The following is a 23,897-nucleotide window of genomic DNA, read 5'->3' on the forward strand; positions in this document are numbered from 1 at the left end:
ATTTTTCAGAGATCTCAATGCAGCGTGAGGTTTCATAGGAACAAAGCTTAGGGTTTTATTTGCAAGAAAATAACTGAAGTGACATTGACTTATTCCTTTTACTGTTTCCTCATTAAAAGGGAGCAGCTTCTAAGAAAGGTCCTCTTTGCCTGACTTATTTTGCCAATCAAAAATTTCACCTTTAAAATGCAGATCAATATTCTTTGACTCAGCCGAAACCATCAGAAGTCAGATTGCAGGCTGAGCACAAGGGACTCTACATCCAGCACCCAAGTCATTGATCCAAATATGCTAGTTCTAAAAATGAGTAGTTTTTACCCTAAATTGTCATGTACCCCTTCCATATTTTAGAAACATAACTTCAAGCTTTTAAACATTTCTGTTCTATGTCCTACTATATTATTTTAGCTCATACTTGTTAATATTTTTTATTTAGGAGAAATCTATAATATTTCAAAATAATATAGTTTTTTTTCTTGCCTTTTCCTTCTGATATGTATGTGGGAATTATTGTTAAAGGCAGCCTTTTTTTTTTTTTTTTTTTTTTTGGTGGATAAGATCCATACTCAGAGTATTTGTTGGATTTTTGTCATATATGTAGTAGTCTAAGCAGGGAAAGAATTCAGAGAAATTCAGAAAACATCAATCACATTTAATATGTTAGATACTTCTAATTTTCACTGATTTACTAAAATGTCTACAGAACTATGAAGTAAAAATAGAAGAGTCTGAATGGTAACCTGGTCTCCCTATGCCTTGGGGGCTAGATAAACATATGTCAAAACAGAGATAGTAGAAACAGTAGGTATGTCATTATAGCAATCAATTTCATGATTGCATTTTGAATCTTTAGCCATTGTCTGTTTTACCATTCACAGAAGCTACGTAAATCCAAATTACCTAGGAATGTACAACTGTGTCTTCCTTTCTGTATAAAACAAAATCACAGTGAAATGCTAAATTTTGGAATATTGCATTCTTTCATTTGATTGTTTTTCATGTAGCTAAAAAAATAATGTTTGAAAAGCATTTTACTTCTGTAATAACTGATTCCATTCATACGTTATCTTTCACTTATTGACCTAATCTCAATAAGGTATGTATTTTGGGATTTTTTTTTTCCTCAGTATTAGGGTTATATTTATATCTGCATTTATTTCCCTATGTAATTCAAACAGCACATATTTATTTGGTAACTAATTATGATTATTATACAACCTGTGACCATAGAATGAAGCTAAGATTACTAGTCTGAATTACACAGGGAAATAAATTGCTGATATAAATGCATCCCTGATACTGAGGAGAAAAGTTCCAAAGTGCATATCCATATAAGGTTGGGGCCTGTGATCTTGATATTACTTATTTTTGCTTTAGCCCTGTGAACCATACATCCCTATATGGTGCCTTATAACAAATTATAGAAGTATTTTTAGTAAATATGGGAAAATGAACAATATTAATTTCCACTAGGATATGAATTATTCCAATTTGAACGTCTAACTAAAGTTTAAAAAATTATAATTCCTAAATTCTTTTTAATAATAATTATTAGCTTTCTAACAGTACAAAATCCAACTGAGATTGTTACCCATCACTGGAATTTTCTATGAAGATATCTGACTCAAAAATTTATAGGTATTAGCACTGTAGGAACTCCAGGTTACTATGCTACCAATATAGTAGCCAATAGTCATATGTGGCTCTTGAGCTCTCGAAATGTGGCTAGTCTGAATTAAGATGATCTCTAAGTGTACAATACATATTTGATTTTGAAGGCTTAGTACAAAAAAAAAACTTAAAGATTTCATTAATACATTTTTTATTTTGCTTACATATTGAAATAATAGTTGAAATTTGGTTAAGTAAAATATATTGTTAAAAGTAGTTACACCTGATTTTCTTTCCCAATATTTAATGTGACTACTAGAAAATTTTAAGTAGCTTATGTAGCCCGCTTTCCTGACACTCATATTTCTATTGGACAGCGCTATTCTAGACTCAAGTCTAGGTCCTCAAGAGGCCAGAAAGCACGAAAATATACATTAAATAAAAATGACATGTAATCAGTTTGTTATTCAGGGAATGTTATTCTGAAGTGTTTTATTTGGGAAGGATTAATATGAAACAAGGTGGTAAAATTATGCCATGCTTAGGTTCAGTCACTCAAGAAATGATGTTTTAAACACTCATTATAAAGCAGGCACTATTCTAAGTACTGTTTTATTCTAAGTGAATAAAACAAAGATTTTTGCCTTTGTGGAGCTTACATTCTAGCAAGTTAGATCAGAATTAGATGGATATGAGTTTGTTTTTCTTGCTCCTTGAACATATTACTATCTCCTGGATATAGCTAGTGACATTTATATTTAGTGACAGGCTGGGGAGAAGTAAGGGAACATTTCTATATATAAAGTCATACATAAAATTATTTCATTTAAAATCATCTTCATTACAAATGTATCCCAGGATTGAATTCTCTAATGAATAAAAACAGATAGTTTTAAGCAGCTTTTATTAGGCTGAAAATCAACTTCAAGTTTTTTCTTTTTTTTTTAATTTTTCAATTTTATTTTATTTATTTTTTTATAGCAGGTTCTAATTAGTCATCAATTTTATACACATCAGTGTATACATGTCAATCCCAATCGCCCAATTCAGAACACCACCATCCCCACCCCACCGCAGTTTTCCCCCCTTGGTGTCCATACGTTTGTTCTCTACATCTGCATCTCAACTTCTGCCCTGCAAACTGGTTCATCTGTACCATTTTTCTAGGTACCACATACATGCGTTAATATACGACACTTGTTTTTCTCTTTCTGACTTACTTCACTCTGTATGACAGTCTCTAGATCCAGCCATGTCTCAACAAATGACCCAATTTTGTTCCTTTTTATGGCTGGGTAATATTCCATTGTATATATGCACCACAACTTCTTTAATCATTCGTCTCTTGATGGGCATTTAGGTTGCTTCCAAGACCTGGCTATTGTAAATAGTGCTGCAATGAACATTGGGGTGCATGTGTCTTTTTGAGCTACGGTTTTCTCTGGGTATATGCCCAGTAATGGGATTGCTGGATCGTATGGTAATTCTATTTTTAGATTTTTAAGGAACGTCCATACTCTTCTCCAGAGTGGCTGTATCAATTTGCATTCCCACCAACAGTGCAAGAGGGTTCCCTTTTCTCCACACCCTCTCCAGCATTTGTTCTTTGTAGATTTTCTGATGATGTTCATTCTAACTGGTGTGAGGTGATACTTCATTGTAGTTTTGATTTGCATTTCTCTAATAATTAGTGATATTGAGCAGCTTTTCATGTTCTTCTTGTCCATCTGTATGTCTTCTTTGGAGAAATGTCTATTTAGGTCTTCTGCCCATTTTTGGATAGGGTTGTTTGTTTCTTTAATATTGTGCTGCATGAGCTGTTTCTATATTTTTGAGATTAATCCTTTGCCTGTTGATTCGTTTGCAAATATTTTCTCCCATTCTGAGGGTTGTCTTTTCGTCTTGTTTATGGTTTCCTTTGTTGTGCAAAAGCTTTTAAGTTTCATTAGGTCCCATTTGTTTATTTTTGTTTTTATTTCCATTACTCTAGGAGGTGGATCAAAAAAGATCTTGCTGTGATTTATGTCAAAGAGTGTTCTTCCTATGTTTTCCTCTAAGAGTTTTATAGTGTCTGGTTTTACATTTAGGTCTCAAATCCATTTTGAGTTTATTTTTGTGTATGGTGTCAGGGAGTGTTCTAAATTCATTCTTTTACATGTAGCTGTCCAGTATTCCCATCACCACTTATTGAAGAGACTGTCTTTTCTCCATTGTATATCCTTGCCTCCTTTTTCATAGATTAGTTACCATAGGTGCTTGGGTTTGTCTCTGGGCTTTCTATCTTGTTCCGTTGATCTATGTTTCTGTTTTTGTGCCAGTACCATATTGTCTTGATTACTGTAGCTTTGTAGTATAGTCTGAAGTCAGGGAGTCTGATTCCTCCCGCTCCTTTTTTTTCCTTCAAGACTGCTTTGGCTATTCGGGGTCTTTTGTGTCTCCATACAAGTTTTAAGATTTTTTGTTCTACTTCTGTAAAAACTGCCATTGGTAATTTAATAGGGATTGCATTGAATCTCTAGATTGCTTTGGGTAGTATAGTTATTTTCACAATATTGATTCTCCCAATACAAGAACATGGTATATCTCTCCATCTGTTGGTATCATCTTTCATTTCTTTCAACAGTGTCTTATAGTTTTCTGCATACAGGTCTTTTTTTCTCCCTAGTTAGGTTTATTCCTAGGTATTTTATTCTTTTTGTTGCAGTGGTAAATGGGAGTGTTTCCTTAATTTCTCCTTCACATTTTTCATCAGTGTATAGGAATGCAAGAGATTGCTGTGCAATGATTTTGTATCCTGCAACTTTACCAAATTCATTGATTAGCTCTAGTAGTTTTCTGGTGGCATCTTTAGGATTCTCTATGTATAGTATCATGTCATCTGCAAACAGTGACAGTTTTACTTCTTCTTTTCTAATTTGCATTCCTTTTATTTCTCTTTCTTCTCTGATTGCCATGGCTAGGACTTCCAAAACTATGTTGAATAATAGTGGTGAGAGTGGACATCCTTGTCTTCTTCCTGATCTTAGAGGAAATGCTTTCAGTTTTTCACCATTGAGAATGATGTTTGCTGTGAGTTTGTTGTATATGGCCTTTATTATGTTGAGGTAGGTTCCCCCTATGCCCACTTTCTGTAGAGGTTTATTATAAATTGGTGTTGAATTTTGTCAAAAGCTTTTTCTGCATCTATTGAGATGATGATATGGTTTTAATTCTTCAATTTGTTAATATGATGTATCATATTGATTGATTTGCATATATTGAAGAATCCTTGCATCCCTGGGATAAATACCACTTGATCATGGTGTATGAGCCTTTTAATGTGTTGTTGGATTCTGTTTGCTAGTATTTTGTTGAGGACTTTTGCATCTATATTCATCATGATATTGGTCTGTAATTTTCTTTTTTTGTAGTCTCTTTGTCTGGCTTTGGTATCAGGCTGATGGTGGCCTCATAGAATGAGTTTGGGAGTGTTCCTTCCTTTGCAATTTTTTGGAAGAGTTTGAGAAGGATGAGTCCTAGCTCTTCTCTAAATGTTTGATAGAATTCGCCTGTGAAGCCATCTGGTCCTGGACTTTTGTTCGTTGGAAGATTTTTAATCACAGTTTCAATTTCATTGCTTGTGATTGGTCTGTTCATATTTTCTACTTCTTCCTGGTTCAGTCTTGGAAGGTTATACCTTTCTGAGAATTTATCCATTTCTTCCAGGTTGTCCATTTTATCGGCAACTGCTTGTAGTAGTCTCTTAGGATGCTTTGTATTTCTACAGTGTCTGTTGTAACTTCTCCTTTTTCATTTCTAGGTTTATTGATTTGAGTCCTCTCCCTCTTTTTCTTGATGAGTCTGGCTAATGGTTTATCAATTTTGTTTATCTTCTCAAGGAACCAGCTTTTAGTTTTATTGATCTTTGCTATGGTTTTCTTTGTTTCTATTTCATTTATGATCTTTATGATTTCATCTTTATGATTTCATCTTTATGATTTCTCTCCTGCTAACTTTGGGTTTTGTTTGCTCTTCTTTCTCTGGTTCCTTTAGGTGTAAGGTTTAGGTTGTTTATTTGAGATTTTCCTTGTTTCTTGAGGTAGGCTTGTATAGCTATTAACTTCCCTCTTAGAACTGCTTTTGCTGCATCACACAGGTTTTGGATTGTCGTGTTTTCATTGTCATTTGTGTCTAGGTATTTTTTGATTTCCTCTTTGATTTCTTCAGTGATCTCTTGGTTATTTAGTAACATATTGTTCAACCTCCATGTGTTTGTGTTTTTTACGTTTTCTTTTCCCTGTAATTCATTTCTAATCTCATAGCATTTTGGTCAGAAAAGATGTCTGATATGATTTCAATTTTCTTAAATTTACTGAGCTTGATTTGTGACCCAAGATGTGATCTATCCTGGAGAATGTTCCATGCGCACTGGAGAAGAGAGTGTAATCTGCTTTTTGGGGATGAAATGTCCTATAAATATCAATTGAATCTATCTGGTCTATTGTGTCATTTAAAGCTTGTGTTTCTTTATTAATTGTCTGTCTGTATGATCTGTCCGTTGGTGTAATTGAAGTGTTAAAGTCCCCCACTATTACTGTGTTACTGTCAATTTCCTCTTTTAGAGCTGTTATCAGTTGCCTTATGTACTTAGGTGCTCTTATGTTGGGTGCATATATATTTATAATTGTTATATGTTCTTCTTGGATTGATCCTTCGATCATTATGTAGTGTCCTTCCTTGTCTCTTGTAACATTCTTTATTTTAAAGTCTATTTTATATGATATGAGTATTGCTACTCCAGCTTTCTTTTGATTTCCATTTGCATGGAATATCTTTTTCCAACCCCTCACTTTCCGTCTCTAGTGTACCTAGGTCTGAAGTGGGTCTCTTGTAGACAGCATATATATGGGTCATGTTTTTGTATCCATTCAGCAAGCCTGTGTCTTTTGGTCGGAGCATTTAATCCATTCACGTTTAAGGTAATTATCGATATGTATGTTCCTATAACCATTTTCTTAATTGTTTTTGGTTTGTTTTTGTAGGTCCTTTTCTTCTCTTGTGTTTCCCACTTAGAGAAGTTCCTTTAGCATTTTTTGTAGAGCTGGTTTGGTGGTGCTGAATTCTCTTAGCTTTTGCTTGTCTGTAAAGCTTTTGATTTCTCCTTCGAATCTTTATGAGATTCTTGCCGGGTAGAGTAATCTTGGTTGTAGGTTCTTCCCTTTCATCACTTTAAGTATATCATTCCACTCCCTTCTGGCTTGTAGAGTTTCTGCTGAGAAATCAGCTGTTAAACTTATGGAAGTTCCTTTGTATGTTATTCGTCGTTTTTCCCTTGCTGCTTTCAATAATTTTTCTTTGTCTTTAATTTTTGCCAGTTTGATTACTATGTGTCTCGGCATGTTTCTCCTTCTGTTTATCCTGTATGGGACTCGCTGGGCTTCCTGGACTTTGGTGGCTATTTCCTTTCCCATGTTAGGGAAGTTTTCAACTATAATCTCTTCAAATATTTTCTCTGTTACTTTCTCTCTCTCTTGTCCTTCTGGGACCCCCATAATGCAAATGTTGTTGCATTTAATGATATCCCAGAGAACCCATAGGCTGTCTTCATTTCTTTTCATTCTTTTTTCTTTATTCTGTTCCGCAGCAGTGAATTCCACCATTCTGTCTTCCAGGTCACTTATCCGTTCTTCTGCCTCAGTTATTCTGCTATTGATTCCTTCTAGTGTAGTTTTCATTTCAGTTATTGTATTGTTCATCTCTGTTTGTTTGTTCTTTAATTCTTCTAGGTCTTTGTTAAACATTTCTTGCATCTTCTCGATCTTTGCCTCCATTCTTTTTCCGAGGTCCTGGATCATCTTCACTATCATTATTCTGAATTCTTTTTCTGGAAGGTTGCCTATCTCTACTTCACTTCATTGTTTTTCTGGGGTTTTATCTTGTTCCTTCATCTGCTACATACCCCTCTGACTTTAATCTTGTCTTTCTGTGAATGTGGTTTTTGTTCCACAGGCTGCTGGATTGTATTTCTTCTTGTTTTTTCTGTCTGCCCTCTGGTGGATGAGGCTGTGTAAGAGGCTTGTGTAAGTTTCCTGATGGGAGGGATTTGTAGTGGGTAGAGCTGGCTCTTGCTCTGGTGGGCAGAGCTCAGTAAAACTTTAAAGCACTTGTCTGCTGATGGGTGGGGCTGAGTTCCCTCCCTGTTGGTTGTTTGGCCTGAGGCAACCCAACACTGGAGCCTACCTGGGCTCTTTGGTGGGACTAATGACAGACTTGGGAGGGCTTACACCAAGGATTACTTCCCAGAACTTCTGCTGCCAGTGACCTTGTCCCCACAGTGAGCCACAGCCACCCCCCGCCTCTGCAGGAGACCCACCAACACTAGCAGGTAGGTCTGGTTCAGTCTCCCCTGGGGTCATTGATCTCTCCTCTGGGTCCCGATGCGCACACTACTTTGTGTGTGCCCTCCAAGAGTGGAGTCTCTCTTTCCCCCAGTCCTGTCGAAGTCCTGCAGTCAATTCCCACTAGGCTTCAAAGTCTGATTCTCTAGGAATTCCTCCTCCCGTTGCCGGACCCCCAGGTTGGGAAGCCTGACGTGGGGCTCAGAACCTTCACTACAGTGGGTGGACTTCTGTCATATAAGTGTTCCCCAGTCTGTGAGTCACCCACCCAGCAGTTATGGGATTTGATTTTACTGTGATTGCGCCCCTTCTACTGTCTCATTGTGGCTTCTCCTTTGTCTTTGGATGTGGGGTATCTTTTTTGGTGAGTTCCAGTGTCTTCCTGTCAATGATTGTCTAGCAGTTAGTTGTGATTCTGGTTTTCTCGCAAGAGGGGGCGAGAGCACGTCCTTCTACTCTGCTATCTTGGTTCCTGTCCAACTTCAAGTATTAAGTCTATATGGAAAATTTTTAAAGGTTATATTCAAAAGGATTCTCTGGGCAAATTATTCTTTTGTGTTATAGTACTGGATACACTAGTTGGATTTGTTTTTTTTCCGTAATTTTGAACTACTAAATGAATATGGTTTTGTATGTTCATAGAAATGACAGGACCCTAAATGTTTCAAGGACTCCGCACCTAGCATGGTGTATAAGTACACAGCAGGTTGAGTTGACTTAACCATAACTTCAGCTCATGATCTCTGGAGGGACAGTTGAAGAAATTGTGGCTGTTTGGCTGGCAAAGATTTGGGGAGTGTGATAGCTGTCTTTAAGTATTTGAAGGGCTGGTGAGTGGAAGAGAAATTAGACTCTTAATATAGCCCTAGTGGGAAAATCAGTAGGACTAGTGACTAAGATTTCAGGGGAACAAACACTAGATAAATATAAAGTAAAACATTTAATTAGTAGAGGAATATATTGCCTTGTGAGATTGTGAGGCTATGACTGGAGGTCTTCAAACTTAGGCTAGACAGCCACTTGACAGAATGCTGAGTGAATGGAATTCAAGTATTGGATAGATGGTTCTACCAACTAACTAAGGGCTTTCCAATCCTGAGATTACATGATTCTATATTATATGATTCTATGAAAGTGAAATGGAGTTGAAATAGCATACATTACTCATTCAGAAAAAAAAATCTGTACATTCGAAATATCTAATAAATATTGAATTAGGAAATATAAAAAATAAAGAAAAATACTTGAAAGCACACTGTAAGATACTACTTAGAAATGGCTTCAGGAAAACAGCTTCCTTCCTGGTCATTAGCACTGGGAATAGGCCTGTCCTCAAACCCCAAAATATAAAGTGCTCTTTACCTTTCACAGTATCTTTTTGCCATGGCTTTATCATGTGCCCCCAGAGCCATGCATGGGGGAATAAGATTTGTATTGGATTTCCCAGAAGCAAATATCAAAGTCTGTGTGGCCTTGACAGTTCGTGAACTTCTCTAAGCCTCAATTTCCTCATTTATGAAACAGTTGATAATACCTATATTTTAGTGTTGTTGGAAAATCTTTTAAATAACATGTAGAGGGTTTAATATATAGTATGTGTTCAATAACTGTAATACCAAAGCATATCCCTGTGTAATTTTCCTACCTTCTTGTCCTTATAAACCACCAGACCAACCGATTATTTATAATTTATAAATAAATAAATTATTTATTGTCTGGTATCTATTAGCTGACAGGCAATTGCATACTTTAGAAACCATTTATTTAATAGCTACTAAGTCACACACTGGTGACCACAAGTGCCTGGTAGCCGAGACAACTGTCAGTGACAGATAGCAGGACTGGTAAACAGATGCTATCATTGGTTTTGGTATATTAGTATAAAGAGGAAGTTGCTTTGAATGTGAAAGTTTGACTCAAAAATGTGTTGTGTGATTATGGTAGGGTGTTTAGATGGAAATGCTGAGGTAGGCACAGTACCAAAGCTCTCCCATCTCCAGTTAGGGCTGGAGATGCAGATGTGGGTGTCTCCTTCCTAGAGGAGATAGTTGAAGCTGTGAGATCTTGGTAAAGAGAATGTAGAAAGGACAGAAATGAGCCACGGATCTAACCATGAGACATGGCCACACGAAGAGAGATATCCTTGTGTTTGGGAGGTCTGAGAAGGTAAAGTAAATTAGAAGGCTAAGAATGAATCATCAATAAGTGGAAGAGTAAGCATGGTAAAGGGCCTTGTCATGATGGAAGGTGCTAACCAGGGGTCTGAAGACTTGAGTTTTGTCTCTGGCTCTGCCTGAAAGTTATGTCTGCTGCCTCAACTCTATGTAAAACAAGGTAAATACATCCATGTCACTTATCTCACAGGAGTGTTATAAGAGTAAAATGAGTAGATGCGTGGGGAATTGCTTGCAAACTATAGCATATCTATGCATAAAGGTAAGGCGATGATACTGATGTTAAGTTATAGATAACATATAATGTATCTGTAATGTAATGACTTATTACATTACAATTACAATTGTACATTACAATTACTTATTACAGCTGGACGCCAGCTGTCCAGAGTTAGACCAAACTTTACAAGTCACAGTCCTCTAAAAGACTGCCCTTACTTCATACACTTGCTGCAAGTTTGAGGGCTCCCAAGTCCTCCCACACTTCTGACCAGCTGGGTACAAATTTAGGGGTTTTCACTATCTCCTCAGGTTCAGTAATTCACTAGAATGACTCCTAGAATTCAAGAAAATGCTCTACTTACTATTGCAGCTTTGTTATAGCAAAAGGACACAAGCCAGAACCAGCCAAACAGGTTCCAAACATAAAACTTCTGCTGTCCTCAGGGATATATTACCCTCCACCCCCCAGCGCATCAGTGTGTGACAATATACATCATATTGTCAGTGTGTGATAATACTTATTGCCAACCAAGAAAACTCACTTGATCCTCAGTGCCCATAGTTTGTACTGAGGCTTCATTACTTGGGCATGATTGATAGGCCACATGATTGAACTCAGTCTCCACCTCCCAACCCTCCAGTCACATGATTGGTCTTTCTGATTTGGCCATCCCCCATTCTGAATCACTCATTACCACAAACTAAATAGGGTCCCGTCATGAGTCACCTCATTAGCATAAATTATTAGGCATGGTCTGAGGGGCCCAGGAGTGGGAAAAGACTAACCAAATTCTTTATTACACACACTCTGAAGTGTTGCAACTGTAAGAGAAAATGAGGCATGGGAAAATTCCATTGAGTTGAGGGATTTTGAGGCTTCTGATAATCTTGTAAGGAGCAGTTTTAACAGAGAGGTATGGCTGAAAGCCAAATTAGAATTTGCTAATAACTGGGTAGAAAGGTGAGAAAGAGGGAAGCAAATATAGAGTGAGACATTCAATTCAGGTAATATATTGCAAATCAGAAAGATAAGCAGTTGACTGGAAGGGTTTGCATTACTATTCCCTTTAGAGAAAAGAGCTGGATTTATCCTGGTTGTCCTGTGCCCAGGAGCCTGCAGCATCTCTAGTTCCTTCTCACACTGTGTCAAATTAGGAAGGCCAGTATAGGAAATTGTAAAATGGCAGTGCTGTCTTTAAATTTTTATTTAAAGGGCAGTGAAATAGACCAAGACTGAATAGAAGTGTATATATGACGAGTTTATGCAAAAAACCTTCTAATTTAATTGTCAATTATCTCCTTTATTCAGAAATAACTTGCATCTATCATCTCTGTCTTGTCTGTTTTGTTAGAATTAGGGGAGTAACTGCTTTGTTTTTTTGTTTTTGTTTCTACATAATTGGTTTCAATAAGAGTTTCTTGGCACTCCTAAAAAAATTTAACTATATACAAAATGCCCTTTTTGCTCTTTTTATCTTTTTTATATATTTTCAATACAAAAGATAAAATAAACAGCAAAATGAAGAAAGCGAAGACAATTATTTATAGCATCAGTAAATCAACAATAAGAAAAACCACAGGGATATGGGCTGCTGGTGGCCAGCACTAACTTCAGTTATTGCATAGATTAAAAACATATATTTGTCACACATTTTACTATCATGTAGACCCAGTAGTGCTTTAAAAATTATATTTATGGGTCATTTTCTTCTCCTGTCAAAGTAATGGCATTGCTGGGGTGAAATAAACAGCTACTTAGTAGGTCAAAGTAATAGTTAAGAGCAAAAGGTAAAGAATTGTAAGGAGAGATCAAATTTCAGGAAGACTGAATAGATGCAGTCAATTTAGAACACCAGAGTTCTATATTCTTACTCCTGTCAAAGCTGCCACAGCCTCACCATTGACCACAAAAGGCAGGAGCTCAATTTTATATGTCATCTGAGAGTTGGCACTTCTGAGAAGCCAGTGCCCATTAGAACCACAATGTGATGGAGGATCAATACCAACTTAAAGGGAATAATGCCTCTTTCTGAACCATAACTGAGATTTCCTGTAGCAGAGAGGGTTTTCCGCAAGGGCTGTAAGCCAGGGCCTTAGCCTTGCCTTCTTAGCTCAGGAAGCATAACAGCTGTTGGCTGAAATATTTTCTCATTTAGATGCCAAGTTGCATATGTTTATATTTTCGTTTTTGTCAGCAACTTTCCTGGTTCCTATGTCTTTTGTGTTACTTAAGAAACAATGCAGGGACTTCCCTGGTGGCGCAGTGGTTAAGAATCCGCCTGCCAATGTAGGGGACACGGGTTCGAGCCCTGGTCTGGGAAGATTCCACATGCCGCAGAGCAACTAAGCCCGTGCGCCACAACTACTGAAGCCTGCGCTCTAGAGCCTGCGAGCCGCAACTACTGAGCCCACATGCCACCACTACTGAAGCCTGCGCGCCTAGAGCCCATGCTCCACAACAAGAGAAGCCACCACAATGAGAAGCCCGTGCACCACAAAGAAGAGGAGCCCCCGCTCGCTGCAACTAGAGAAAGCCTGTGCACAGCAACAAAGACCCAATGCAGCCATAAATAAATAAATAAATTTATTTATTTTTTTTTTAAAAAAGAAACAATGCAAAAGTTAGCATAGGATGGTGGGTTTGGGGGTGGTTTTTTGTTTGTTTGTTTGTTTTTAGCTTTCTTTGTCATCCAAATCTGTAGTCTGCCAAGGTCATATGGGATCCAGCCCCGATGTGGTTTAAGGCGTTTATTCTCTCTCTCTCTCTCTCTCTCTCTCTCTCTCTTAAGTCTACTGGGTTCTCTGTATTTGAGAGCCATTCAACTTTTCAACAATTTTCAACTTTTCATTTAATTTCAGGAAAAAGCTGTTGTGGGACTCCAGAATCAATTCTTATAGTAAGAATCATATGAGGAATTAAATTGAAATAAGTGAGTTTTCCTATCTTAAAGGAAAACAGCATGTATTCTCATCCTGTTTAATATTTCCACAGAAACATAAATACAAGATGTGTGGATTGGATTCCCTTACTGACCTAGCACTAAGAAAGGCAGCTGGTCCTTGCCCATCTGTACTCCAATCACCAAGGGCCTGGATATTTGCAATAGTCCTAGATAGATCATACTTCTCTTCACAGACATCAATTATAGTGTCTTAAAGGCAAAAACAAAAAACAACCTTGGATTCAATTCATAAAATAATAGCACAAGCTTCCTATCTTTGGAGAGTTAAGCAATCATTCTACTTTGCCTTAATGTTTTTTGTTTCCATTTAAAAATGTGTATTGGTAAGGATTTGACTTGAGGGGAAATAGAAAATGCTTCTCTTTTTATTGACATCCAGCCTTATCTTCCACTGAAAGAGTCCGTGTGTCCAAGTGTGTCATCTTGTATTTGGAACTAATTTCATATAAGAAAGGTTATGAGCCCACTGGCCTCCAATTACAATTTATTTCATACCTCTGAATACCTATATAGAGTTTTCGCCAACTTGCAGGGTTGTGGTATCCCCCTGATGTTTGAAGTGAACTATTTATAAACTAAGTGCGTGTTTTTGTGTAGAATTTGGGTCTCCAGTTCAACCCACATGAAACCACCAATAGTGGACTCTCAAAATAATAGTAATGGCAAAAGACACCTGGCCTTGAACCAACATTGTAATAAAATTTCTGTATAAAAGTGAACTTGCAACTTGAGAGCTTTCTCTACTTGTAAACATTTTCTCTAGTTTGCAGTGGGACAGGAGATTCATTCTCCAACCCAACTTCATTTGTCATTTTGCAGTTTAGGGTGTGACTCCCTCAGTTCCACAGTTTGGGCCTCCCAAGGCTGGGGACCCAGATGGGGGCTGTTAAGATGCTGAGAGATAAATGTGAGGGATGGAGTGAAGAAGTGTTATCTAGGAATTTCTAACAGCTATAAGCTCATTCTAAAATAAGCCCCTTACTTTCTTCTTTATTTCTTCAGTGGTCTCAGGAATGACCTCTTTCCGTTTTATACTATCTTGTCTATTGCTTCTCATGAAAGATTCTCCACCTAAAACCACAGAAGAGTTACATGCCAGCTTGGGTTTTCTTCTTATCATTTTGTCCCTAAAGCTAGCCCACACCTATCTGGAGTTTTCTCAATAGGGTGGAAACACTTTTGCCTGCATTGGCCACCCATTGTTATCCCCCTAAGCATCCAAAGAAGTTCAAAGAGCAAACAGTAAAGAAAAACCCAGGCTCTGCTGGGCATTTCATCCTTGGATCTGGTATAGGTCAAGTAAAGGAGGACAAAAATATCCAAGTGTGTATACAGGTCTTGTTTTTGGCAACACTAGTTTATTAGTGACCTTGACGAGAACTGTTTCAGAAGAGTAAAGTGTCAAAAGCATGACTGGAGTGAGTTCAAGAGAAAAATGGGAAGAGAGGAAATGAGACAGTAGTATGGGCAATTCTTCTGAGATGTTTTGCTACAAAGGCAGTCAACAACGGAAGCAGTAAATGGAGCAGGATGTGGAATCAAATAGAGATTTTTTTCTCTAAAGATTGGGACTGTTACTACACAGTATTTACGTGCTGAGGGGAATGATTGCATGAAGAAGGAAACCTTTATGACGCAGTAGAGAGAGGGCACAGCTGCCAGAGGGATGGACAAGCTGGCACCCACCTTGAGGGGTTGGTTGTCCTCAGAGGGGAGCACAGGAGATCCCCAGGAGGGAAGAAGTGGGCGTGCCTGCAATCAGCATATAGGTGTCGGGGGCACAGGAAGCTTATGGGGGTTCTCTTCTGATTGCCTCTATGAGTGAGTGAAATGAGAGTGAAGGAGAACAGGTTGGACGTTTGATGGGAGAGAAGAAGGGCTGAAAGGGTTGTCTAGGAGAATGGACAGTGAGTGCTAGGGAACTGTAGTGAATAAAGGTCGAACTTGAAGTTCGCAGTCAGGAACTTAAGTAATACCAGGAGAGAAAAGGAGTCCATGTGTGACCTTGGAGATACAGTGCTGAGGTAGTTTCCATAGGTATACTATCTGCTTTACAGAGTTATTGGGCGTATTAAATGTGTCAGAAAGCATTTTGAAGCATAAGTACAGGATATCCTTATTATGAAACTTAGCTTTGAATTACTTAGCACTTTTTCTTGGCAAAAAGCTTTTTAAATTTCTTTAAGACAGCCTTACTATCTCCAGAGACAGCATTTGGCTTCTGCCACTGATTTACTTAGTAACTAAGTCTAAGCAAATGACTTAACCTCCTTTTGCTTTTTACCTCTCAATCTATAAAATGACAGTGGCAATGTTTCAAGTGCAACAGATGCTTTAGAAATAAAGGTGCTACATAAATACAAGCTATTAATAGAATGGCATTTCAGCTCTCATGGGTATGGTCACCAGAAAGTCAGAAAGGTCAGAGCATCTGAACAAGGCTTGGGTGGTAGAAGCCTCCCTTGGAAAGCTTGGAGGGAGGTACCTCAAAGGAGGTGTCACCCACATCCTTTCCTTTAGTTCTGGTGGAGATTGATTATTAGAACATGAGACTCAAAGAGGTGAGATAACTTGTTAGGGCCAAGGGGTTGGATTTCAACCCAGATTTACCTTAAAATCCCATGCTCTTTTCACTTTGCCACATGTGGAATTGGGCTTGATACATTATAGCCAGGGAAGGTATGGAATACTTTACTTATGTATATTACAGACCCATATTTTAGCCAATTTAATCTCTTCTCTGTTGTCAAAAATGTAATGAGAGTCGCCCAGCGGCAGAATAAACTAGTTTGTTGGAGATATCATCATGATGGAGTTGTTTACAAGAAATCGAATGACAAGAAAAGGTAGGAACGTTTTTGGGGAAGGAGCAGTAAGCTGACTAAAAATTTGCACTTAGCTACGATGCAGTTTTCAAACACCTTGGGGCAGGAGAGTGGGTGCTAGAAAATAAATAAATTTGTGCGGTCATGGAAACTGTAGGAATAGAGTGTCAGCTGTGCTTTTTTACTGCAAACATGATATGTACATTATAAACTATAGAGCATAAACAGCTCTAAGAGAAAGTCACTGAACTGTTAGTAACTTTTGAGTAACAATTGCCCACCTGATAGGGAAGGTGATGATAGGAAAAGTGTATTTATTTTCTTCCAAGAGCTAAAAAGTGATCAGACTTCTAAAACTTGTTGAGATTGTCCAGGAAAGTGTGTAAAATACTCATCCATCATCGGAAGCCCCTGGTCAGGAAATGACAGTGCAGTAAATATCTTCAGCAGTCACCTTTTAATGTACAAGCTGTTTTCGGTTGGAATTTTCAGCACTCACATAAAACACACTGTCATGAGTGACTGCTTCTGCTCCAAAGTAATCACTATTGGGATAATGGAACATCTCTCTGCAAATAACCAAAAAACTTTAAATGTCATGTCAAGTTTGTTGAAGCCATTTTCAAGCTCTGTTCAAGGTTACATGAATATTGAGGGTGTCTGTTTTTTTTTTTTTTAATTTGAGATCTACGAGAGAGATCACTCATAAGGTTGTGCAGTGTGAGAGTCAAGTTAATTAAAAGAAAATCTGTTGCTCTTTGGGAAAGTCAATCAGCTAGCACCATTTAGCCGTTAGCTATTAAACCTCTCTCCTCACAGCCTGGATAAGTCCAGATCACTGTCACTTACCAATGAAAGAATATATATGTGTGTATAGGTTATAGGTCTGTATGAATATATGGGTACGTATTTGGCAAATTATGACATTATTTTGATTTGCTAGGAAGTTTTAACAATTTGCCTGCCAAATTCAGTATTTTTTTTTAAAAGAAAGCATTGAATTTTAAAATTCCTATTAGAAACGTTCCTCCTTAGATTTGTTTAAAAAGGAAATTAATCTTTTTATTATTCAAACTAACGCCTGTCTTGGGTCATAGAGTGTGGAAATAAATTCTTTGCCCAATGCATATTTACTGAGCATCCGCTGTGCTCCACGGCCATCCTAGGCACCGACGTTACAGCAGTATTTAGAACAATGTCCTTGCTATCTTGGAGCTTACATTCTAGTGAAGAGGTAGACAACAGACAAGTAAACAAGTATATGATGTGTCTGGTGGTTATAAGTTCTGTGAAGGGAAAGATGAGTGTAAGAAGATAGAGCGATGAAAATGTGAGTGCTATCTTAGATGGATGGTCAGAGACGGCCTCTCTCGATAGCATTTGAGCAGGGACCTAAATGAAATGCAGAACTAAGCCTTGCTAATAACTGAGTGATGGGCATTTCAAGCACAGAAGAAGTAGGAAATAAGTATTAATGCTAATGAAATTGTTGCCTATATTTTTTAGCTTATTCTTAACCTCTGTGTGTTTATTTTATTTATTTATTTTTTTCCAATTCAGCAAGCATTTATTTTAAAATTTTAAAAATTTATTTACTTTTAAAGTTAGTTAATTAATTTTAATTGAAGTATAGTTGATATACAAAATTATATGTTACAGGTGTACAATATACTGATTCACAATTTTTAAAGGTTATATTTCATTTATAGTTATAAAATATTGGCTATATTTTCTGTTATGCAATATATCCTTTTAGCTTATTTTATACCTAATAATTTGTACCTCTTAATACTCTACCCCTATATTGCCCCTCCCCACTTCCCTCTCCTCACTGGTAACCCCTAGTTTGTTCTCCATATCTGTGTCTGCTAATGAAATAGTTGTCTATTTATATTTTTTAGCTTATTCTTAACCTCTGCGTGTTTATTTTAAATCTACCTTACTCTTTTGAATATTTTTTAGTTTAGTCTAAGAGGACTTGTTTGTTGAGAATAATTAATGTTTCATAATGTGCACAGTGCTTGCTTATCACAGTGATAAGTTTTATGTTTCTTTCTTCCTTACTGTAGAAAATCAGAAGTTGCAGTTGACAGAAGGGTCACATTCACACTACAGTATCAATTGCAGCTCCACAAGGACTGCCGTCACCAAGGAGCTTAATTATAATCTAGACACTCACACGTCTACCGAGAGGATCAAGGCAGCTGAGAAGAAGGAAGCCTGTAATGTGGAAAGCAACAGAAAAAAGGAAATGGAACTTCTTGGCTCTGTTTCTAAAAACGAATCCATTCCCGAAGTTGAAGCCCTGCTGGCAAGATTACGAGCTTTATAAATTAAAGTGGTAAAAATGATTAAGCCAAATATAAAGCCATGCTCTAAGCTGTACCACTTGAAAAAATTGCTTCTTATATAAGTGACTTTATATGGTTTTAATTTATGATATATATTAGAAAAATAAAACTCAATACATGATTACAGTGCTTTTCCTATGTACTTGAGGTCTTGGCTTATTCAAGATTGTAATGGGCTTTAATGCTTTTTTTGTCTCCTGGTGTTCATGTGTTCTGCATTTGGTGGTTGAATTTTCATATAATGCTTTAGAGAGCAGGTAGGTGGCCATGTGTTCAGCAGTGTGTCCTTAAGAAAATACCATCTTCCCAAGTCACTGTAATTTTTACTTTAGTATTTTCCAACATTAGTGAACATCAAATCATCAACCTCAAGTCTTGCTACATACCCCATGTATATTTCGTTTATGTTATTTATATAGGTCCAGGTTTCTCTTTAATTGGGATCTGTATGCTATCAGCGTAGCACGGAAAACATAAAACTGAATATAACATCTATGAGGAAATGATTGGTAAGCTCATTATCATCATTGTTGAATTCATGTTAATTAGACCCTGTAGGAGACTATACAGCAATTGAACACAGTTCCAAAAATGATAAATAGGAATATATGCTCTCTCTTTGCAAAATGTACATGCCTTTGTATAAAGTGGGTGTACACAGTATTACAGTGCTGCCGAAACTCTTAGCCGGGAGAGCATTCCCCCTGCGCCACCCCGCCCCCCACCCGGTAATTATGACTCTAGGATCGAATTGCCATTTTGAAACTTCCCAAGTAAGGAATTTTTTTAATTTCTGTGAACAAACTAGAAATTGCAGATTCTCTGATCTGACAATCAATAACTTTAACAAAGATCTGAAGTGTTTCAAGGAAAGCTTTCCTATGCAAATGTTGCAATTTTTCCTCACTGGGGCATAAAATTAACTCTGTTAATTCTATATCAAAGAAAATAAACTTGTTACTTGCACTAAATGAAAAAAATTGCTTCTTTTTTTTTGTAATTACCACGTTCCATGGATTAGCTGGAAACAGACTGTGCTCTGCAGTCTATCTAAGCATCTCTTCTGCTTTATGACGTACAATAAGCAAGTGACTGTTCTTTTACCTCCAGTTAAAAAGCAGTTACATGGAACTAGTCTGCGAGGTCCACTGCCTTTTATTTCCATGTTTAAGTTGTCACCTCCTTTCAGCTCCAAGTTAATAAAGTTAATTAATTAGAACTCTGAGCCAGGCCCTGGTTATAGACATTGGGGAACAGAGTGTTATCCACAGCCAAGGTGGGAATAAGTTGTTCTCATCTGTATCGCTGAAATGTGCATTTTGCCCTCCAGTTGCAATTCCTGTTTTCCTGAGAGCAAATCTTAAAAATCAGGAAAGGTGAAGGACATTTAAGCAGATGGAAGACCTAACCACAAGGAAAGAAGTTAAATGAAGGAATTCTGACTGTTCTTAACATAATTTTGCAAAGACTTGGGATTTTCAGAAATAAAACTGAAATTCAACCCAGTAGTTTGGACACACCAGATGGCAGGTAAATACTGTCAGCTTAGGGCCGGGGAGCAGACACAGGGGAGAAGCAGCCTGGCCAGTAAAGGGAAGTGACGATGCCACAACCTCCCAGGGGCAGAGGAAGGCAGGGAAGTCCCGAAACGGCAATCAGCCCCCAGAGCATCTGTCTGCAGAGGCTGAAGGACAACCTTCAGGCGAGGGCCAGTAGCCAGGAACTGTACACACCTGTACTGCCTCGCCCTCGCTGAGGGAGCCTTTTCTGAACAGGCCTGAATAGGAGGGCTATAGCTATGAGGAGGAAAACACAAAACAAAGAGTTGACAGAGGTAAGAGCCAACCAAGAAACATTGGTTTCTGTTGCAGATATTTCTTTCAACAATAGACGGGGGTTATAATTAGGGTTTTAAAATTCATAATATTCCTTTAGTCAACTACAGATGGAAACTGTAGAGATGACCTTTAATTTGAAGGCGGACATTGCGGTACAAGGGTGTGTTTCTGAGCAAACAGATTTTGTTCATTTGAATTAGTGGATAAAAGGCACACTGGTCGGTGCCTTGATGAGGGTGTTCCATCCAGGCTAGTGACAAGCCCCGAATAGATTCCCTTCCCCTTTCTCTCACATCAGGGGAGAGAATTTGGCAAGAACACAGACCACTAAGTGATCACTGAGTGGTCCAAAAGCAAAGACTTGTTGCTAACAAGTTTCCCAATCAAATATTTAAAGTAATTTAAAAATAAGGGGGCAATCTAATCATATATGCATGTATGTCCTTTTGTTAACATACTTGAATAGTTAAACAAAATGTGCCAAACACCTAGTGTTTATATGAGAAAGTAAACATTTCAGTAATTTATATGAAAAAAATTCTGCTAAATCTAGAAAATGCAATTATTTATACCAAGTAACTCCAAAACTCTTTTAGTTGTTACCATACAACTAAAACCATTATTCAAAAACAGGAGTTATTAATGACTTCAAAATGTTAGTTTAGCCGCAAATGATTATTTCCTGGGTGATTCGTTCTCATTTTAAAGTATCATAATCCAATGTAGATCTGAGTTTACTAGTTAGAAACTAAATCTATAATGTACATATCTGTGCTACATTTCATCTTATTAATTAAACTTTCATTTATAGATAAACGGGTGCACTGGGAGCATATTTGGTGATTAGTTTTGTGACAACCTTTTGTACAGAATGTAACTTTTGGAAAGTTGTAGGTCCTAATATAAACTGCTAATATGAATGAAAATTTTTAAAAGTGGCATTCATTGTCTTTTTCTTCATATTAAAAATTTTGAGATCCAGGAATTGTAGCTGGCAGTGACCCGGTCCTCATTTTTGTCTGGTGAATTGTTGAATGGTAGCTGTTACCTGCCCTTGCCAGGCATGACTGTTCTTAAAATATGTCCTAGGGCCAAACTGTTCAACCATTTTGCTCAAGAGCTACTGTTTAGCAAAACACGTGGCGCTGCCAAAGAACCACAGAGACTGGATGGCATTTCAGTACTGAATCCAAATCTCCCTATAAAATGAAAATAATGGAACCTTAAACCATAAAAATTCATTATTTCTAAATAGACCATTGACTTCTTTGTGTGTGTGTGGTACGCAGGCCTCTCTCACTGTCGTGGCCTCTCCCGTTGTGGAGCACAGGCTCCAGACGCGCAGGCTCAGTGGCCATGGCTCAGGGGCACAGCCGCTCCACGGTGTGTGGGATCTTCCCAGACCGAGGTACGAACCCATGTACCCTGCATCGGCAGGCGGACTCTCAACCACTGCGCCACTAGGGAAGCCCAGACCATTGCCTTTTAAAATAGGTATGAAGGAAGAGGTTACAGCTAGGGTGGGGATGGGGTTTGAGTTAGAATGAAAGTTAGCTGTGCCCCTAATTAGGGTTTGGCTGTGGTAGGCTCTTCGACTCCTACTCACCTAGTTAGAGTTGAGTGTCACATTTGTCTGCAACCATACTCTCCCTTCAGCATCTCCAAGAGACAAGAACTTAAAAGGAATCTTAATTTATTTCAGGAAACCTTAAAATGATAGATTTTTTTCCCCTCTACTATCCATTTTGAAACTCCAACCATTGGATAAAAAATGTTTTGAAAATTCCAGAAATTGCCTCCTTCCAATGAATATCACTAACATGCTCCAGGTTCTGGCAGATCTATGTTGTTATACGTTTTTTAAGCCATTTGAAATATAATTTTTTTAAAGGGATTCTGTTGATGAAATTAGAAGCCGAATTTTTGGATTATCACTTCAGGACTGCCTATTCATTTTCTTTTACAACAGCCTTTTAACATATTTTAGTAAGTCTATTATTTACCTTAGTTTTTTTTTAATTGTATCTGAAGTTTGAGACTTTACATTTTTTCTTGGCATTTTTATTCCATGTTATGTTTGGATTAAAAACCTATTTATAAAAATTTCTCCTTTTTCCTTGCTTTCTAACTATGCGTTATTAAATATTTATTTTAAACATGAATCTCTAATGACAATCTAATGTTAATATTTTATATACAATCTGACTGGGTGTGATTGATGGTCAAACATTAAGATGCCAGAATAAATTAATTAAACAGATTGAATCAAGCATTCTGATGAATTATTTCTTGAGAGGGAGACCAAGTGCTCAGATGGGTATATTCCAGTTAATTTTTCCCCAAAGTATCTGTTTTCACAGGCATGGCTGATCCTGGTGGAACAGGTCTATCTTTGCATAAAAGAACAAATATTTATGGTATATTAACCATAAATATTTAATAACATGCATATTTAATTTAATATACTTAATAACATGTATAAAGGCAAATTATTGTTGTACAGATATATTAATAATATGGATATTTTTATTTACATGCTTTGTCATAATTTTAAAGTTCAATATGTGTAAAGCATTCTCTGTTAAAATATATCACAATCTGGCAACAAAATTTAGACATCATTATTAAAGTATCCGACCTCTGAGGGAAGGTTGATTTTTAAATGAAGTATTTCTTCCCTTCCCTTCTATCAGGCACAGATGGCCCTTTCCATGCAAAACCAAGCAGTTGCCTAATAAAAACAAACAAGTGCCTCTCCAGCCTGAAAAAAAAACGGCATTTCTTTGGAGGGTCTCATCTTGACTCCTTTCCTTTCCTTAATGACCTAACAAGGGCCATTCTGCTGATTGTGAGAGCCGTGACTGACATCCCACACCTGTGGCCCACCCAGAGCGGCAGAGTCCAATTTGGGGTAATAAATAAAATCTTGTCGTACTATTCTAGGATGTTTGGCAAGGACAAGAATTAAGGCACTTTTATAACTCCCCAAGGAATCTGGTGATATTTCTAACATGATCTCACACATCATTCTGTCCTGCCTGACCTTCCTTGTATCACCCTCCTGAATTATAGCTTGTATCCGTTACCCTCCCCTCCTTCCACAGCCTCTCCCCCAAATAAAGGAGTGCTGACCCGAAGACAACATCTGATTTTTTTTTTTTAACTTTATAAGAAAGTCAGTTAAAATGTCCTGGAACTCACTCCATATGTTTTCTGCAGAACATTTACTGCCCCCATTCGATTAAATGTATGTCTCACATTATGAAATGAATACTGAAGGTCTCTTAGAGATTAAAGAAGTGTCCAGAGTGTCCACCGAGAAGTGTCCAGCAGCTTCATGCCTTAGTAACTTCTGGGGTCTCGGGATGTTATAGGAAACATGTATTCACCAAGTTCACCAATGTACCACCCACTTTTTCAACGATTAGTTCCTTTATCCTGACAGTCACTTGGAAGTGTTGCCTCTCAGGCACTTTCTCATGATTCCACTTCGGGAGTTTTTTGATATGTTGTAATAGCTCTCCTCATACTCTACA

General features: G+C 37.5%; 1 protein-coding gene across 2 annotated transcripts in view; it reads left to right on the forward strand.

Annotated features, from left to right (window-relative positions):
- DIAPH3 (diaphanous related formin 3) overlaps nt 1-19,503 on the forward strand; it is a 546,908-nt gene extending 527,405 nt beyond the window's left edge. For both annotated transcript variants that reach the window (XM_027116137.1, XM_027116138.1), the window contains one exon: nt 18,242-19,503. In XM_027116137.1, the coding sequence (XP_026971938.1) occupies nt 18,242-18,504 (263 nt within the window). In that variant the 3' untranslated portion in view covers nt 18,505-19,503. The remainder of the gene's footprint in view (nt 1-18,241) is intronic.
- Nucleotides 19,504-23,897: the final 4,394 nt, after the last annotated feature.

The sequence above is a fragment of the Aethalodelphis obliquidens genome, unplaced genomic scaffold (assembly GCF_003676395.1).
Source record: "Aethalodelphis obliquidens isolate GAN/ISIS:26980383/991018 unplaced genomic scaffold, ASM367639v1 scaffold16, whole genome shotgun sequence".
Classification (NCBI taxonomy): domain Eukaryota; kingdom Metazoa; phylum Chordata; class Mammalia; order Artiodactyla; family Delphinidae; genus Aethalodelphis; species Aethalodelphis obliquidens.